Genomic DNA, 19,468 nt, shown 5'->3' on the forward strand with positions numbered 1-19,468 from the left:
TTATCAAACTATAACTTCCCTTTAAAGTTGCATTATCTGTTTTTAGAGAAAGGAAGAAGCAAAGTCAGGGTTCCTTTACACATCACTCACTGTCAATACCTCCCGTAATAATTGATTTTATGTAAGACCTGGGCTCTGCTTACCAAGTTACCATGGAATTCTGTGCTTATAGCTTATAGAAATCACAAGCCTAACAGGATGCCATAATACTTTGGTGGTAAGCAGAGACATGAAACTGGGCCCAGGCAAAACCTTGATGTAGATATTTTTGGTTTTCACTTCCTCCTGATAATGTTCCATCCTTCATTCATTCCAGCTAAACTGAGTCCAAACAGATTTCTTTGAATAGACAGTAAAAGGAAACTCAATTGTGCAAAGTGCAAAGGCCCTTGATAAGCACACTGACATCAACATGAGCAATCAAAATCTACTCCCAAAGGAAACCAAGTTTATTATACCAATCAAAAAAATGTGGAAAATTTCCCAACCTCCTTGCAACTTTTCTGTGAAACACATCAACATGTTCATGGAACCAAGTACCCTTTAAATAGCAATTTGAGAATAAGATTTGAATGTCTGTTACATGTACATTGACTTACTTACAAGTGACTGCTTAAGTTTTAATATCTCAAACTAGAGACAATAGACCGATCCATTAAGCTCCGCCTCATTGCGTATTGACCAATCACAACGCAACGAAGGTCCGACACTAAGGTCCGACATGCGTGCGCGTGTGCTTGGCGCGCGCGGCAGAGTTGTGCGGAAAGGCATTGGAGAGCCCCACATGTTCTTGCTCACATGTGCGTCGTGGGCGGAGACTACTGGATCAGTCTATTGGTGAATTAAATGGTTTAAGGCGAGCTTTTGCAGAGTTGGGTAAGAGACGGTAAACATGATTCTGAATGAATGTGTATGCCACTATAACAACAATTAGGTTTGTGTTCTGAGTTCACTAAACCAAAATAAAAGCAACATTTCTTATTTCATGAAATGACCCATTCCAATTATTACCACAGTACATGTGTGTCACTTCAAACCACTTTGACTTAAATATCCTTAAAGGGTGGCACAAAATTGCAAAAAAAGAAAAAAAATTATTGACAGCCAAACCAAATTTCAGTTCAATATGTTACTTTGGGGATTTTCCTTTTAACCATAAAATCCATATTGTACGTCTTCCACACTTCAAGACAGGGTTGTTTTTCTGGCTTTGTTTTAACATAAACTTTTCAAATACAAATATCTGAGAACAAAAAGTATTGTTGTTTACCCTAACACCAACCCCAATGACAATCCTTTATATGAGATTGTTGTTTGTATAGTTCATTGTGAGATGGTATATAAATGGCAGTGAAAGCTTGAAATTTTCCTTTTTTTAATTTTTACAAAGTACCTAAAGCTTGTTAGTTTATACATAATTAACTAATTCTATATTGAGATCAAGGCTGTTTAGTGCACGTACTTCTTTGTACAGTTTCCTTTGTTGCAAAATTAGCAATTAATTCATTTCCTCATTTTCGGTTCAGTGCTTAATTGGTCTCAAAAGTTGTTGTTATTGGGTTTTGTTTGGGTTGTTTTTTGTTTTGACTCATATGGCTCATTATTTGTTGGATGGTGGAAACTTGAAGGTAGATTTTTGCATTCCTAACCTCCTCATGCTGAATTGTGAATAATTTACTTTAGCCTACATCTTTCACTTAGTGATGATGACTGTTCAATTTATGTAAAAGTTTCACGTCCGACAATTAGCTTTCATCGTTTCCAAAATTGCAGGGAAGTAACAATTGTTTCCTCTTAAAAACTTTTGTTCAAATGACGTAGTTGCTTCTCAAATGTTTTCTTCTTCCTTTTTTAGGGATGGTGGATTGTGAAGAAATCCAAATCCTACACCCCTTCCACTATTGTGCAATTGTCAATAACTAATTACATCTATTTGCTTTCACTTTCCACAAGTTAACGTTATTACAGGCCTGAAATTTCATCTTGAGAGGGCAGGGCCATTTTCATTTTGCAAATGGCACTTCTATTTGAAAATCTTAAAAATTCTATCATGTCTAAGTGAAACTTTTGAAGGAGCACCAAGGCCAAGATTGGGGCAATTTGCTTAAGGAATGGCCATTTTCTCCCAATTGTAGGTGAAGGCTGGACTCCTTTCTCTATAATATCTCACTATTGATGATGAAAGCATGGGTGTGAGTACTTGAGAACAAATAGGTCAGTCAAGTATGCAAGGATAAAATTGGAAGCACTTGGATTGATCTTGGTGCCTAATAAGATATCTATCACTATTTGCTATAATTTGAGGACCATAATAGTACATGTAGAAGCACTCAAATAATGATGCACACAAACATGACATCAACTGTAAAATCAAGTTTGAGTGAGCTATGATTCTAAAAAAAACTCAAACAATACAAATGTGAACTACATGTGTTTCCATTATGATAAGGTTATGCAGAAGGTAGAACATTCAAACTAATGTCAACAGAGTGAAGCTGGAAGGAGAATTTATAGTCTGGTACCTATATTGCAGAAGGCAAGTCACCAGTAAGGCTGCACTGCTGGTGCATACGTTGTCAAAAATGTGCAGGGAACAAGACAAAAGATGTGGTAGCTTGCCAAAGATCTATTTCATAAACAATTCATTTAAAAAAATGGAATTTATATAACTGCCAACTCGCCAAGAATTCCCAGCCGGATTCCACCTGTGTTTATGGTCTTTAGGGGACTATCCAGTTACATTTTCATAACATAAAGGAAAGGGAACTGTGGTGTCACTAAATTAAATTACTGACTTTTCCCCAAAAAAAATATTAACAATGGAAATTAATGTGAACAATTCTCTGAAATAGGAGCAGGTAAATTATGAGAATTTAAGAAGATAACGGTGACATGTTTTGCTGTTGTTTATATAAAGTTATAATGATATAAAAAAAGATGGGATTCAATGAACAGTTTAAAGGCACTGGACAAGTTTGTTAATTGTCAAAGACCAGTATTCTCACTTGGAGCATCCCAACATGCATAAAACTACAAACCTGTGAACATTTGGGCTCAATTAGTTCAAGAGAATATTGAAAGAAAAAACACTGTTGTGGCAGTACAATGTGTGTACTTTGTGAGGTTTCAATGCATAATTTGGGTGAGAAATTACCTCTTTCTCAACTACTACGATGCTTCAGAGGTGGCTGTTTCTTACAATGTTTCAACAGCTCTCCATTGCTCATTAGCAAGTTGTTATGCCAACAGTAATTTTGAGTATTTACTAATAGTGTCCATGGTGATAGAGGCATTTATGTGAACACAAAAGGAGAGGTTTAATAACATATTTTGTCCCGATGAGAAACATCTTAATACCTTGTCCAACAGGCCGAATGAACTATGCATTGCTTCTCCTCTTACCCTGACCTAATTCTTCATTCATGTAAGGGCAAGGATGACTTTCCATATAGTAAACGTGCAATCATTCTGCATTCAATGAAGAAAACGGAAATAGTGTATGTTCTGGAAAACATACCAAGGCGGACCAAGGCAATGACTGACGACCATGCATCAGGCAAGGTACCCCAAAACTCAAATAATTATTCAGTCATTGTTTTTTTTTCACCCAACACGCATAATACAAGCACTAAGTGCTAAAAATGTAATTATGTTGTATTATATAACACCAAAGCAGATCCTATTCATTTGATTGGAGGACTGTCCGTCACGTGTTAGCAAATAAAAGTACTTTTATCATCCTACGTCACTCAGCGTGCATTTTTCGTTCCATCAGAAAAATACTATTGCACGCTGAGCAAAAAACATCACTGAGTGCATGTGTCTTTGATAACACAGCAGTGTTACAATGCACATACATGTACTAGCATTCGGCAACTGCGTGTCTCAAAACAGCTTTTCAGAACGCACATTGTCAAACAGGCCGATCGAAAAGAAACGGGTTTAATTTCACAATTGTAGGCCTACGCTTTGTTTATTTTAAAAGTTGTATCCTCCAATCAAAATGCAGGCCTGTGAGCGGGTCATGAAAAAAAATGCGGAAAATTGTTGTCCGGATTTTGGGCCAGCACTACGAACGTAATAAAAGGCTTTTATTAAAAACTTAAGTGTAGACAACTCATTCATAGAAACATAGGCCACAATTCTTACATGTAACAATGTGTTGTACATCATCATTTTCAAGATATTTTTGTAGCATTCCTTTATGAATAAATCCACAAGCGCGATAAGTCCTCGTCGTCGACTGCAATTTATTTTACTTGTCGCAAAAAACCATGTGTGCCTAATCTTGTCTCAAGGTGTTGCCTTTTTTGCCCTCTATTGGTGCAATGAAACAATGACATTGAAGTACATGTAAAATATACATCGTGCTAAACGAAAAATTAACAACAACGGCTCCAATGAAAGACCAACACGGAGCATTGTACTGGGTCTAGCCCCCGACTCACATGTCAAAATCAAATCGCAATTAAAGTGCTTCTCGATTCCAGGTACGTGCTGCTTTTGACGATCTATTTCGGATGTAAAAAAAAAGAAGGTAAAAACAGAACAGGAAAAAAGCGGAGCCCGCAAGAAAAACAAGGAACGGGAAAAAAGCGGAACCAAAGAAAAATGCGGACTGGGAAAATTAAAAAGAGCGGAAATCCGCTTTAAAGCGGAGATTTCACAGGCCTGAAAATGACAAAGATCTACTTGGATGTTATATAAAACAAATAATGAATGTTTTTCATTCGTGCAATAGTGCAAATATGTTCATTCGTTGAAAGATGAAATGTTCCATACAACTCGGCTCCGCCTCGTTGAATAGAACATTCCATCTTTCAACTCATGAACATATTCGCACCATTGCACTCATAAACATTAATTATTTGTATACTATTCTATTACTAATTTCTAGCATAAGCTGCAGTGCAGATCTGTCTATCTCAAAACGAACAGCAGTCTAGGGGTCCATGGTCCAATATGTAACACAGTATTTTACATTTTTATTGCTTTGGTGCTAACACCTCTGTAGTGTACAGAAAAACAACCCGGAATCCGCTGACCCTTCAGTCAATGCTAATAGGCTCAATAGGTTTGTTTAACAGGTGTGCTGTTATCGCAGCTCTTGTTGTTGTTGTTGTTAGGGTAATGGCAATTACAGTTTATACACAAATTACAAACCACCAGGAAGAATCATGTTTTAATTGCAGGGCACACTTATTAGAACTGCTGTCAAGCACAAAGTAGCTAAGCACAATACATATTTTGCTAACCAGATTAAGATTGTTTGCTAAAGTACCATTGTAGATCTGTGACTGGTATTCTGCTAGTTTTGTGCTTAGTAAAGACATTTTTTTTGCAACATTTTCTGCTGCAGCAGCTCCCAGGATTGGGCCTTATGCTTTAAACAAAGGGTGTTTTTTACACCTGTTTATGAGAAATTATTTTTGGGAGCTGGACTATTTCAAGGGGCACCAAGGCAATAACCAATCCCAGAGGGAGGCAATGGGGGCAATTGCATGTGTGAACCATCAATCCTGGAGCAGTACTTTAATTGTTTTGATATAAGTACGCCTCCGTACATTGTACCTCATACATCATGTAGGTTAAGAACAACTTTTATTTTAGACAAAAACCTGAATCAAAATGGTCTAGTAATCAAAGTTGCAAAGTAAACCTGTGCTAAGATTTTCTTTGAGACAACGCACATACTTTAATTTGTGGTTCTGATAATTGATAGCAATACCAACAATGTAATTTCTCCTGCATCTCGAAATGTGTTCAGCTGTTGTTTTTATGACTCTGTAATTTAGGGGGAAATAATTATACAAAATGTAAAACTTCCCATAAGACCATGTGTGTAGTATCTCACCTGCCAGAAAATGCCATGGAATGTACACAGCCGCTCTTCTTGTAAACATGGTTGCAATGTACAAAGGTATCTTAAAGTCTGTAAGCTACAAATGCTAGTGGCTTTTTGTTTTGTTTTGGGATCCATTGGTTTCACTACCAGATATTGAATAAATAAGCGGTCCATAGGTTTTGTTGATTTTTTACAGGTCTTTTGTTAGTCTGTGCTGAGATCAGTAAAATTCTTATCAAAACATCAGGAGAGAGTTGGGCTGACATGAGAAGCCAGTAGAGTTTGTTGGTATAACAAGACCAGGGCACAAGCTACATGTTAAGCATATTAAGCCAATATGCGCGAATTGCAGGCTTTTAAAGTATTACTTGCCGAGGTTTTTGAAAAAATTAGTAACAAATGTCTCAACAAATATTTTAGCATGTACATGTACATGTACAACGTGTTTATCAAGACTGGTATCCACACGACTCTCCTGAAAAAATATCGCTTAGCGATTTTCACTTTGTTCTAAAAAAATTGACGACTAACATCTTCATTCAGTGAGAAGGGATTAATGTCATGGCCAAAAACATGATCTACAAAAGATATCAAAAAGGGACTCCACCTACCTGCAACTGAAAAGTTGTTCAAGACTTTTTGTTGACACTCAGTACGAGTTGCAGGCTTCTCTTTGTAGCCAAGGAAGTTGCCATTGGACATCAGCCGGAAGTACCTCGGCCTCCAGTTTCTTATGTACTCTCCTGCAAAGAAACAAAATCAAGGTTAGCACAAAAAACTGTGAGAAGAGTTACAAGGAACCACAGAGAACACGTGAGGGTGGTCCCTAGAAAGATTTCTGAAATCGTGAAAAATCACAAATTAAGAAGGAAATTGATGACTTCATTTCACAGGCTCAATTTAGAGTGGAAGTTGATAGGCCCCTATTGCTTAGAACAACAGCTCAAATGTTAAGGCCCAGCCAAGCAAGCCTTGATATTAGCTACTTTTATATAATATAAAGAAAATTGGGCGGGGGAACAAAAACAAAATTTCCTATATAAAAAAAAGCTAAGATCAGTAAACAACAAATCAGTTCAGATATGGAGGCAATGACATAGTGATAGAATTAGCTGGAGAAATGCAATTGAACATCTTGTATATCCGAAGGATGACATGTTGACGACTAATAAAAATAGGTTTTGTGTAGCACTAATTCTGTTCAAACGCTTACCAGTTAAACAGAACTTATCCTTAATCAATTCCATAAAATGTTTAATGTTACAAAATCTTTTCAAAACTCAAACTCATAGGCCATTGTCATAAAAAAAGGCATTCAATGTGTAAAACGAGCCACAAACAACCGGCCATAACTTATCAAATTCTGTCTCAATAGTAAGGCTCATTTCGATGTTTTGTCTCATACTGTGTACAATGTGCTGTATAACGGGAACAAAGTTTCTTCTCGGCAGAAATAATGACGGAAACCTCATAGTCTCTAGTAGACCTTGCATCTGGTGCCCATCGACTACTTTGCACTGATTCTCACTGATGACAAAGGGGGGCCAGACCATTTAGTCCTACACGCCTCAATCTGGTTACATTGATTTCAATTTGGAAAACAAACAAGGGCAGGCCTAATACTTACTGAAGGCAACAGAGGCGATTGCCTCCATGTCCCCTGGTCATTGCCTTGGTGCCCTTGAAATGCTCCAGAAGAAATTTATAATTTCCTTATGGGGTGCCCTTTACTAGGGAGAAAATCTCATTATGCCCTTTCCCTTTCAAAAACGAAGCATACACGCCTGCAAGGGATGACTGCCCTATAATAAAAACCAAAAATCTTCTTGAGCACTAACCTCGTTTGCTGACCCATCCTTCTTTAACGACTGTGTGATTACCGATTGAATCCTCACCATCCGCCGCTGGAGACAGGTTGGAGGCTAGCATCCTGGATCACTAAACTGAAACGAGGAGAAGTAACAACAAACCAAAAATGAATTACTGTATAATGTTAAGACATCCAATGTTTAATTCACCACTTGAAGAGATGTCAAGCTATAGCCGGAGTAGATGTCTGCTCCAGCATAGAGAAAATCAGTTTCTTTTGATTGATAACTCACAGCATGGTTAACGGATGGATTTGTGCAAATATAATTTTTATTTTATGATCTTATCTTTGACACTTGACAGTCTCTCCCCCCCCCCTGATGCACAAACATGAAACCCTTGCATATTGTGGTGATACTTGAATGCTAATTATCCTCCAACATATTGAACATGACATTTCTTTGGCTTTGCATTGACATTTTGTGCAAAACGTAGCAAGGCTTAAGTCCACGTAAGTGTTCAAAATAAACACACAGAACATTAATATTTTTCCTTGTCGTCTTGGATTAGTTTCTTATATTCACATTCCATTAACATTCAACCATAAGCAAAGATGAGACCCAAGAACAAGAGACTTTAGCTACGTTTTAGACTATGGACTTGACTTTTTACAGCTTGCTATGTAATCACACTCACTATCCTGTCTGTAATAGCTTTTTTCCGGTACATCTCAAATAAAAAAACACCCCCATAATTCCAAAAACTGTCTGAACTTCAAGAAAAATGAGTGGGCTAACCAGTTTGCAGCAGATGAGTTTAAAACATCCAAATGTCAAACAGACTCAAGGGCAAACAAAAACCTTACTGCATTGTGTGAATCTGCCTATGGATCGCATTGAATATGATGTCACCTTTCAAATATTTGCCCTACAAGCTGGTGTCTGCGAGCATGTGCGTGTGTGTGAGCGTATTTGAGCCGTAGAAATCTAACCGGGAATGCTGCGTGAAGACGCGCATACGGTTTGACCTACAAGATGGCGACTTTCATAGCATGAAAGGGGTTATTCAATACAGTCTACATGGATCATTAAACCGTCAGACTGGAGTATTTCAAATCTTAGACCTAAATAGACGGAAAAGGGTTGACCATTATGTTAGAATTTCGGCGCGAAGGAGGAGGTGATGACAAATATGTTTTCATACAACACAGTTTTATTTACAAATACTTGATATTTACAATATTGATTCTTAGTTAGGTAAATCATACTAAACTTGAAATTTGAATGCTGGCTTGAATGTCGATAAATTTGTGTACACTGGTTAACAGGCTTGACCATCCGGCCATGACATGCCACTTAACACAATTACCTACTGAGGCAAAATAACGCACTTACTGCCCTGGCAGCTGCTATAAAGACTACTTATAACGCCTTAAAAACATAAACAAACCTCAGTGAAGCCAGTTGCAGTCCCAGTGTACTCACTGTTGTTTTTCTGCCGCATCGCCCGTTTTTTTGACTTCTCATAATGCTCAACGCTTTATTTTGCACACACCAGGTGGAGGGAATTGCAGGCACTACTGGTCATTTTTAAGTGTGAGGTGATAAGTTACCATGTGAAAACTCAATCAATCATGTACATTGGAAAGATTGATACAGGGAATCACGTCAGTGTACGGTGTATTGTTGTTCATAAATGTATGTTCATGGCAGGGTACATGGTCGATTACTTCTAGAAATTATAAGGCTCCCCTGTGAGCCTTATAGGGTCTAATATTTTGGGCCTCCATAACGCTATATGTTTTTAAAATCGACCGTTAGCCACCAATAAGTGAAGTTTAATAATAATTCATAATTATGAATAATATTATTAATAATTTGGCGAGTGAAATTAAAAAACATCTTCAAAAAATGCAATTTTCTGCTCGGTACTCACTGTTGTTTTTCTGCCGCATCGCCCGTTTTTTTGACTTCTCATAATGCTCAACGCTTTGATCACCAAGCGCTGAACCGCGAGTACCAGCCTATTGGATTGACGAACTGCCAAGCCGCGGCCGAGTTAGACTAAACCAGTCTGTGAAAGGGGTGTTACAAGGCATTGCGGCAGTGCGTGCAAGCTTTGAGTGAATGGCGGGTATTGTAAACGGACAGCACAATGCCTAGCAACACCGCTTTCACAGAATGGTCTAGTCCGACTCGACCGCAGCTCGGCAGTTCGTCGTTCTAGTAGGCTGGAGCCCACGTGTACAGCGCTTGGTGACCCAAATTATAAAGCGTTGAGCATATTGAGAAGTCAAAAAACGGGCGATGCGGCAGAAAAACAACAGTGAGTACCGAGCAGAAAATTGCATTTTTTGAAGATGTTTTTGAATTTCACTCAACAAAAAAAGGCAATGCAAGCATTATGAATATGTATATTTAGTGTGTGGGGAAAGTTTTGGTTGTGTAATACAAAGGAAACTTCACTTATTGGTGGCTAACGATCGTAAAACTTTCATCTACCAACGATGATTTTTAAACGTATAGCATTAATTTAAAGAGGCCCAAAATATTAGACCCTGGGCCTATATAAGGCTCATGGGGAGCCTAGTTTCTAGAAGTAATGGTCGATTACTTCTAGAAACTATAAGGCTCCCCCGTGAGCCTTATAGGGGTCTAATATTTTGGGCCTCCTTAATGCTATACGCTTTTCAAATCGGCATTGATAGGTGAAAGTTTTACGACCGTTAGTCAGCAATAACTGCAAAGTTTCTTTTGTACTACACTACCGGCGCACTATAAGTGTTCATATTATTATTATTATTATTAAAACATTCCCCACATACTCAATATACATTCATAATGCTTGCATTTCCTTTTGTTGAGTGAAATTAAAAAACATAGTCAAAAAATGCTATTTTCTGCTCGGTACTCACTGTTGTTTTTCTGCCGCACCGGGGGAGCCTTATAGTTTCTAGAAGGAATGGTCGATCATCATTCATGGCAAGATTAGATGTAGCAATTGCCAATATCAACACTGTACAAAACAATGTACGGTTCCCAATGTACATGATGTACAATACAATGAATTTGGAGAAAAGACCAGCCATGACCTCAGTCTGTCACTGTTCTTTGCTAGGTCTAATATTGACTTTTTATGTGAAACTTACATTTGTACATGGTAATCTGTAACACGACTCATAATTCACATGTGAGAGTTTGAACGACCCTTTTCACTTATTCGAGATCGTAGAATGTGACAGATACAATAGAATCAGCACGATTTTCAGTAACGAACGGCCACAGTGTTACACCTGAGACCTCACACGGTGACCAGTTACGGGAAAACCACAGTCATGGACAGTCCCAATCGAATCATAAGACCACCCGGACTTTGTTACTTACCACAGCTTCAAAGTTCGGTCCTCGTACAACACTTCCACGGTTTATGTTGATCTTCGAGACATGAAATGACTCTTTAAAGCTACAGTACACCAAAAATCAGCTAACCTTTCCACTGAAATAACTTACTTTCGAAGGCTGCCAGAGCCCTTGTTTGTTAAGATTCCTTCCGCTCTTAAACTCTTCCTTGTTGACGATTTGCACATGAATGACGTCACTTACGGGGAGCTATTGCGTTTTAATGGCTGGATCAGTGGTTCCATGTATATTCGTTTGTGTACACAGTCTTTTACCGAGTACCAGTGACTCCTGCTGACGGGAAAACCTAGGTTTGGGTGCTGGGCATGATGGGTGTGCAGTCTGCGCGAATGGGCCGGTGCGTGGGTTCCACGTTATGTTTTTCTCTTCACTATATTAGCATAATTTATATACGTTGCAAAAAACATTAATATTACTCTAGAAAGAGTTAGTATGACAAGATAGATTAATTTGACGCAAACAAATAATTCATTGCATAAATTGTAGACCTATTTTTGCTGAGAGTAAGGCTCCAGCCAGAAAGAAAAGTAATTGAATACATTAAAAAAAAGGCTTAAATTAAAATCCGAAATAAACCGAGGCGCATTAGAATATATCATGTTGTTCACCTTTTATTTGTAATAGCTTTTAGCTCAATATGAATGTGTTTTTCTCTTATGGTTTTACGCTGGGATTCCTCCACTTGTATTTGCCAAAACACATGAGGGCGCTATGCTGCTCTGGTAGAATCCTAAGAGAGGTCTCAGTAATTCGCTAAACTCTCGGGTGAGAATTTCCTGAATTCCGGGTCCCATGGCCGGGGGAAGGGGGCTGACCCATTTCTAGGTCAGCTCGGAAGTGTTTTTTAGAAATTTGATTTGACTGACTCGGATTGCGTAAGTTTGACCCAATTTTGGATTGTTGTGGCAGGAGATTCGGTTCCCTCATGGAGCAATTAACTACTTTGCTCCATGGTTCCCCGGAAATTATGTCCCCCCCCCCCCCCATATGGCAAATTGTGTACAAAATTCATCTGATAGCGCCCTCTTTTGAATCTTCCTCCTCTAGCCCGAATCTCCGGCGGACAGAGCACTCCCCGTGCGTATACTCTCCTGACCCGGGCGTTTTCGAGTTTATACATTCGTGGATGAATCTCCATATATAAAATATCCTATCTCTAAGAAAAAAGGAAGAAAGGATTTCTGGAAATCATAAACATTTCAATGCATCTCTTTATATGTTAAATGTTTATAACTGTATCGCTGTAAAACACGACTAGCTTTTACAGCTAAGTTGTTTAGAAAAATACAGAATGATAGGCCTACAGCCTATGAGGACAAAATAATGGATTGCACAAGTTCGAAACGAACAATTTTCTCTGAACAAAAATATTTGAACCCATTGTGTTCAATTGCCGTTATGGCTGAAGATTCTGTCCCCCAGAGATTCGGTCCCCATATATGGCAAACTGTGTACGAACTTCTTCTGATAGCGCCCTCTTTTGAATCATCCTCGTCCAGCCAATGTTAATTTGAGTCTCCGGTGGACAGACAGAAGTTTCCCAAGAACATTATTTGAAACACGCCATCTATAGCTTAAGCAGGTCATACATGCATAAGTATAACATCCCAGTGAGAAGACTCGGCCCCGTCTTTATCCGCAAGGATAAGGACAGGTATATTGCTTTTCAGAAGCAGTGATTTCATTGGATACAATCATTTCATTAGACAAAAGTAACGTGCAGTGACGTTAGCTTTCTGTATCTGTGTTTCGATTGGTCCAAAGTGACGTTCGGCAGCTGCATAAAAATGAATCTAGGTGAAAGGTGCAAATGGACGAGATTGACATAGGCTAGAGGCAACTCTCTCCTCCCTGGCGTATTCACGAGCCCTTAAGTGTGACGTCAGATGTTCAGGCATACCCAGTGAGAATAAAGTCAACGCATAAATTAAAGTTTTTAAGGTCGTGACTTATATTTGAAGTGTTTAAAATGGTTGAATGCTGTGCCCCGGTGGTTTTTGGTTTTCAACTTGGAACATAATATTGGTACACTTGCCGTAGCTTAAAAATACTATTATTTGACCGACAATTGCGTCGAGCCCATTGTCCAAGATGGAGTAGGCTATGTAGTTATTGATTCAAATTTGTTCGCTTCAACTCTTGGTAGTTCAACCGTTATAAGTAACCCCTCAACTTCCACCCCCCCTAAAAAAAAAAACGAGAAAAAGAGAGGGAAAAAAACGAACCCGAAGACACCCCTGCGAAGTGTGTCAACTGTGGACAACTGTGAACAAACTTCTTCTGATAGCGCCCTCTTTTTCATCAACCTCCTTTCCACGTTAACTTATGGTCGACCTTAGACTGGGCCCCTGTTTTTATCTGCTAAGGATAAAGACAGGTACCTGCTACTCAGATCTAGTGATTCCATTTGACACAATAATATCATTGGATAAATTAATGCAGTGACTAAAAACTACTGTAGCTGTGTTTGTTTTGATTGGTCTGATGTCACATCGGACGACCAATCAAAAGACAGTTATGTATAGCTTCGGTCGTCTGCTGTGTGTCCACGTGTGTGTTATTTATATGTACATACAGTGGGTGCGTTCTATTAGCTTCCCTGTGTCGACCCCGGTCTGCCCGGTACGTTCGAATAGCTTTGACGTCATTCCAGGGGCTCACCCGGGTCAGCCCACAGTGCCCTGCTTGTGGAGTGGGTTACTTGGGGGTGACCCGATGTGCATGCCGTTACCACGTGAGGGCGAGTGTGATCGTCCGATTAGCTCTTGTCTGTGGCTCACCCGAGTGAGCACCGCGGGGTAGACCCAGGGAAGCTAATCGAACGCACCCTTAATGTGGATGTACTTGCATGTAGTGTTGGTGTAGATATAATTGTGCGTATCTCTATTTGAAATGAATGTAGGTCAAGGTGAATGTGCACGCCGGTTTTGAGGCCGGTCTCTGGCGTTATTCACGAGCCTCGAAGTGTGACGTCAGATGTTCAGGCTGGGTCGACAGAATCCCGGGAGAAGAGATTTCCCGAAATACGGAAAGGGTCACAATTTTAAGTACAGAGGGCGTACCGAGGGTTTCTATTGGTGCACCACACTAAATAACTTTCCACAGCAACCAATGCTAAATTCTTAATTAATTTCAAAAATACTCAACAATTTCTTTAAGTCTCACAGCCTCTTAAAAATGTACCAAATAGGCCAGACGTTTGGAGTTTTTGATAACTACCACAGGAAACACCCCAAGTTGCTTTTTCTCCAGCCGACTTTACTGCCTTCGTGAGGCATTCCCACAAATTTTAGGCAAAACAGGGGCCAACTTTAAAGATTTCATTTACTAATTTACTAATTTTTATATTCTTATAATTATACAAACTATTAATTGCATAAAATTTCATTATTCAAAAGATTTTGAGGGCCTACACAATATTGTTCATGTCTTAGTGTGGTGCCCCCATATTGGCAGTGTCCGAAATTGCGGCAAGCCCGGTTTAGGCCTGGTTCATACTTCCTGCGAATGCGAATGCGGGGTGAATTTGACGTGAATTTGACGTCACAACCCTCCTTTCGCACCGATATTCGCAAGTGAGTTGAGCAGGGGGAGGCCCAATGCAACCCTTGCGAGATATTCGTTGCGAAATATTGTGACGTAAAAATTCGCTGCGCATGGGCAGTTGCTGGAAGTATGAACCGAGTAGTTTACGTCTATGGCTGGATCGACGCACTATCATGCGATGGAACGTGGCTATCTTTATTATTTTATTTGTGCTTTATTTATAACGGGTAAAACAAAGCTCAGCATGAAAGCTGTGTTCCCCTATAGCCCAGTCAATAAAAAAACACAGCCACAGCTGAGCCTCCAGTTCGCTGGATGCGGCGCCTAAAACACTGACCCAGTATTGCAGCGATTCGTCTGTAATAAAAAAAAGATTTAAGAGAACTGAGCTGTCATATTGAAAAACAATAAATTTAATAATTATGTTTAACAATTACGAGAATAAAGTTTTGTGTTGGATCTTATTATGTGGCGACTACAGTCTTTAGACATTACTGCAGTTCCAAACAATATTTCATAATAACATAAATTTATGAGCCATGTTTATGATTTATCAGTATCAGTTACAATGAAAAGATATTACTAAAAAAAAAGAAAAAAAAAGACAAAAAAGGGGATCACAACAGTCATGTTCGCAGTAAACTGGGGGCAGGGGTGGGAGCCCATCAACCTGGTTTCATATACCAAAACTACACCCCAGTTTAACCTTTGCCCTCGCGTGCCGCGGCTCTACCCCCACCTTCACCCATAACGTGTGAATGAAACGTGCACATCCAAAGAGGAAAGACATTCGAAAACCAGAGTGCAAAGTTATCACGTCAAAACGTATAGCAATTGGGGCCCATGAAGGGAAAGTTTATAACTTAAAAGTATCGCGCCTGGGTAAGACTAACCAGTTTACCAAACCAACCATTTCTGAACTGTCATTTCATTATATTGTTATTAACTAAACATCCATCAATTTATAAACTCAATGGACCAGTCCCCGTACAATTACAAGCCTGTAGGTTTTTTCCCCTGTGCCCTCCACTTTTCACCCAATGTACCTAAGGAATGTAAGTTTTAAGATCATCTATTGTGATATTTGAAAAATAAACAAACATGAAACTGTAACCTCGTTTGGGTACGAGATCAAATCTTATTTCAAAAGTAAAGTGGGGAAAAATAGTTCAAGGAGGTCGCCGTGTTCACGCTGTAAACCATATTTGTGCGAGTCTCGAGGGGACTAATTATATTATTTTGTTTCAGTATTTGAAGTAACTCCTTGAGCATCCACGCGTGTTTGTTGAAACATTTGGTGTCCAGACTAAGAATTATGAGAAGCTGATGACATGAGGCAATCGATGACACGCCAGACCGACCCATTCGGTGACCGTATCGGCACGGTCTTGCATCACGGAGCCTACGGTATGCAGTATAAAACATCATGTTTGGATAACAAGCACTTTTGTCTTGTTTCACTGCAACACTGAAGGCATAAAATTAATTTTGTGAATAAACCAAAAGGGGTTCTTATTATAAATGCACATAGGCTTATCATGGTAAAAATTATAGATGTGTTTATTTATACACAACTAAAGCGTTGTCAGTATACTTGTTATTTCATATAGCTGAATATCTTTCTCAAGACATCTCCGACTGACTCAGTGTGCCAAAGTGAACACACTCATAATACACTACAACTTGGTTTAGGTAAATTTTCTTTATAACACCCAAACCAAAAGTGCACTCCCATAGGGTCCGCCTTACCTCAATAACCCCTATACATGATCACACGTTCTGGCTTTTTTAATCTCTGTGAATAATTATCCGTAACACTAAATATGTTTTTTTCTGAAAATTGAAACTCTTTGGTGGTGAATACTGCATTCCCTTCATTTCGAGCCATTAATTGCCGTGTAAACCTCGAAATTGGCCGCTATCTTGTCCTGAGCAAAGTTTTTTTACCAACAGGTCAGTGATGACTAAATATTATGTACAATAAAGACAGTTTTAAATAAAGAGACACTTCTTCATTTTAAAACATTCGAACAATGAACAACGACAAAATAAGTCATGAAATTTAAGGGGATCTTCTGCAATTTCTTATGCAAACCTCGTGTAAGGGAGTTTGCTGTCCGGTACGGGTTAGGGGTGCCTGTGAACTCAAAACGAGGCTTGAATGAAAACTATAGTTTGGTATTATTTTTGACTTTGTATAATTACGGAATGAGAACTTTAGGGAATTACACAAAGGTGGCAGAATCAAGATAAAGGGCAGCCTATTCATATATTCGGAGTGTCCATATATTGATTATTCATTGTCAGTTTATGTACTGACAGTTTATAAGCCGACAATGCCAAACATTGATCCATCATCCGAACAGGAAACCCATTGAATCGGGTACGTTTCTTATGATAAATGTTTATAATCAATGTGATTGTGTATTCATACATCAAAAATGTACGTTGCATAATTCCTTTAAAGTCACCTGGAAATAAATTTTTAAAAAATCTTCAAACATTACAGTATATTATGTTCATGAACAATAAAATTATTTTTTTACTAATTGTTTGTAACGATTTATATATTTTTTGAAATAGATAAAGTTGTTTGGGGGATGACTCCGCCTACCCCTTTGATGACGTCAATCGAGGCAGACTTTGCCTCGATCGAACATCAACACACGTACGTACAAGTACATGCAAGTCCTAGTCGTGAGTTCGAAAAAGCTTTTTTTTCTTGCATTTTTTCCGGCAATGTCGACCAGGTGTATTGCTGCTGGATCCAGCAAAACAAACAAAGATGGGGTCAGTTTGCAAAGTGGTCCGGTCCGACGTATTTTCCTGCGCTGTGCAGCAAACACTTCGAGCCGTCGAGCTTCGAGAATCCGGAATACACCACACATTTTGACATGAAGAGAAAAGTTCTTTTCTAAAACATGACGTTATCCCAACAATGTTTCCAGCTAGTGGGAAGTCGAAGAAGGTACCTGAAAGACGTGACGAACCAAAAGGAGCATTTGCCTGACGTGAACAAATCAGGCTTTGTTTCAACTTTGAGGGCATATTTTTAGATTGCGCCAAACGTTACTATCTTGTGTTGGCACTGCACGCGATTCACCGTGCTGGGTAATCTGAGTGGATGGACCGTCCGCACAGCAGCCATACAGTGCATGCCGTCTGCTCCGTGTCCGTAGTTCTGTACGTAGGCATCATAGCGATCAGGTATCCAGACGTGTCAGACCACTCATTTTCTCTGCAAATATCGTGCCTCGATTGACGTCACGAACAGCGCCCTCTCTGGTCGGGCCTACTTTTAAATTTGTAAATAAAATGGAAACTAATTTTTACGAACTTTAGTTAACTGTTTATTCATATTCCACTCATCAAAACACATAGTTTAGTGACAAAAGCTTTATTTTGACAAAATACCACTTCCAGGTGACTTTAAAGGCATTGGACACTATTGGTAACTACTTAAAATAATTGTTAGCATAACAGCTTATTAGCTTGTTAGCACGAGCAATGGGGGTTTTGTAGTATAAAACATTATAAGAAAAGACTCCCTTTGTGTGCTTTTAGATGAATAATAAATTGCTTTTTAGGCCTAAGTCTTTAGTTTGTGTGAGAAGTTACTTCTTTCTTATGTTTTTGAGAAATAGGTAACTTCTCACTCAAACTAAAGACTTCAGGCCTATGCAAAGCATGTTATTATTCAACTCAAAGCACACAAAGTCATGCAACGGCAAGGGTGTTTTTTCTTTCAATATTCTCTTGAAAAAAATCGATGACCAGTTGAGCCCAAATTTTCACTTTTTTTATTTTTTTTTTGGCATATACATTAGGACACACCATACTGGTCTTTGTACAAATGTGGCCAGTGCCTTTAAATTCAGAGAGCGGCTGATGTTCATGGTAATGTCTTTATCAAAACCATCAAACAAAACTGTCATGACTTCCGAGAAAGAGACAAAAATGTCCTTCCATAAATTCGATGAAAATTTGTTTTGGATTAGAAGCAAAGAGAGATAACGACCTTGCCCGATACGGTTAAAGAGATGTTTCCGATTCAAAGCTTTTTGAGCACTCAAATCGGCCAAGCACAATTGCTTGTAATAACAAAAACAGGTGTGGATAATATAGACGGTTGTTTTAAATTGTATTGGACTGACACTGCTTTCAATCTAATAAGATTCTTAACGGCACTGGACACCTTTGATAATAATTGTCAAAGACCAGTATTCTCACTTGGTGTATACCAACGTATTCATAAAATAACAAATCTGTGAAGACTTTATCTCAATTGGTCATCGAAGCAGTAACGACAGAAAAGTATCATCAGCACTAACATGTGTGCTTTCAGATGCACAAGAAAGACTTCAGGCCTGAAGTCTTTTAATATATGAGTGAGACAAAAACTATTTCCCCAAAAATCGTTTAATACTTCAGAGGTATCACAATGTTTTATACTATTAAACAGCTATTCCTTGCTCGTTTCAAAGTAAGTTTTTGTGCTAACAATTATTTTGAGTATAATTACTATATCCGGTGCCTTTAAAGGCAAATTATACTTTTGGTTTTTGGAGCCCTTCGATTGTTTTAACTCTATACAATATAGAGTATAAAAGTAGATAAGACCCTGTATACAACAAAACTATAATGTGACCATTTCATTTCAAAAGGTCGTCGCGTTTTTTTATTTTTTTTTTATAGATCCGGAGCGATTAATACCACGCAGGAAAAATCGACCAATAAAGCGTTTACGAAGCATAACAACTTATATCTGTTTACATAAACACATTACTTCTAAATGAGAAATGTTTCTCAAAATGCTTCACTGTCAAAAACTGCGGTAGGCTTCTACAAT

General features: G+C 38.7%; 1 protein-coding gene across 3 annotated transcripts in view; it reads right to left on the bottom strand.

Annotated features, from left to right (window-relative positions):
* Nucleotides 1–11,237, bottom strand: part of LOC117287993 (RAC-gamma serine/threonine-protein kinase-like) — a 53,286-nt gene extending 42,049 nt beyond the window's left edge. For 2 of the 3 annotated variants that reach the window (XM_033768679.1, XM_033768661.1), the window contains exons 1-3: nt 11,038–11,231; nt 7,684–7,788; nt 6,457–6,588 (exon numbers count right to left, since the gene is read on the bottom strand). In XM_033768679.1, coding sequence (XP_033624570.1) covers nt 6,457–6,588; nt 7,684–7,774 — 223 coding nt within the window. In that variant the 5' untranslated portion in view covers nt 7,775–7,788; nt 11,038–11,231. Of the gene's footprint in view, nt 1–6,456; nt 6,589–7,683; nt 7,789–11,037 lie in introns of all 3 variants that reach the window. The other variant, XM_033768668.1, reaches the window with a different exon arrangement.
* Nucleotides 11,238–19,468: the final 8,231 nt, after the last annotated feature.

This window comes from Asterias rubens, chromosome 1, assembly GCF_902459465.1.
Source record: "Asterias rubens chromosome 1, eAstRub1.3, whole genome shotgun sequence".
Lineage (NCBI taxonomy): Eukaryota > Metazoa > Echinodermata > Asteroidea > Forcipulatida > Asteriidae > Asterias > Asterias rubens.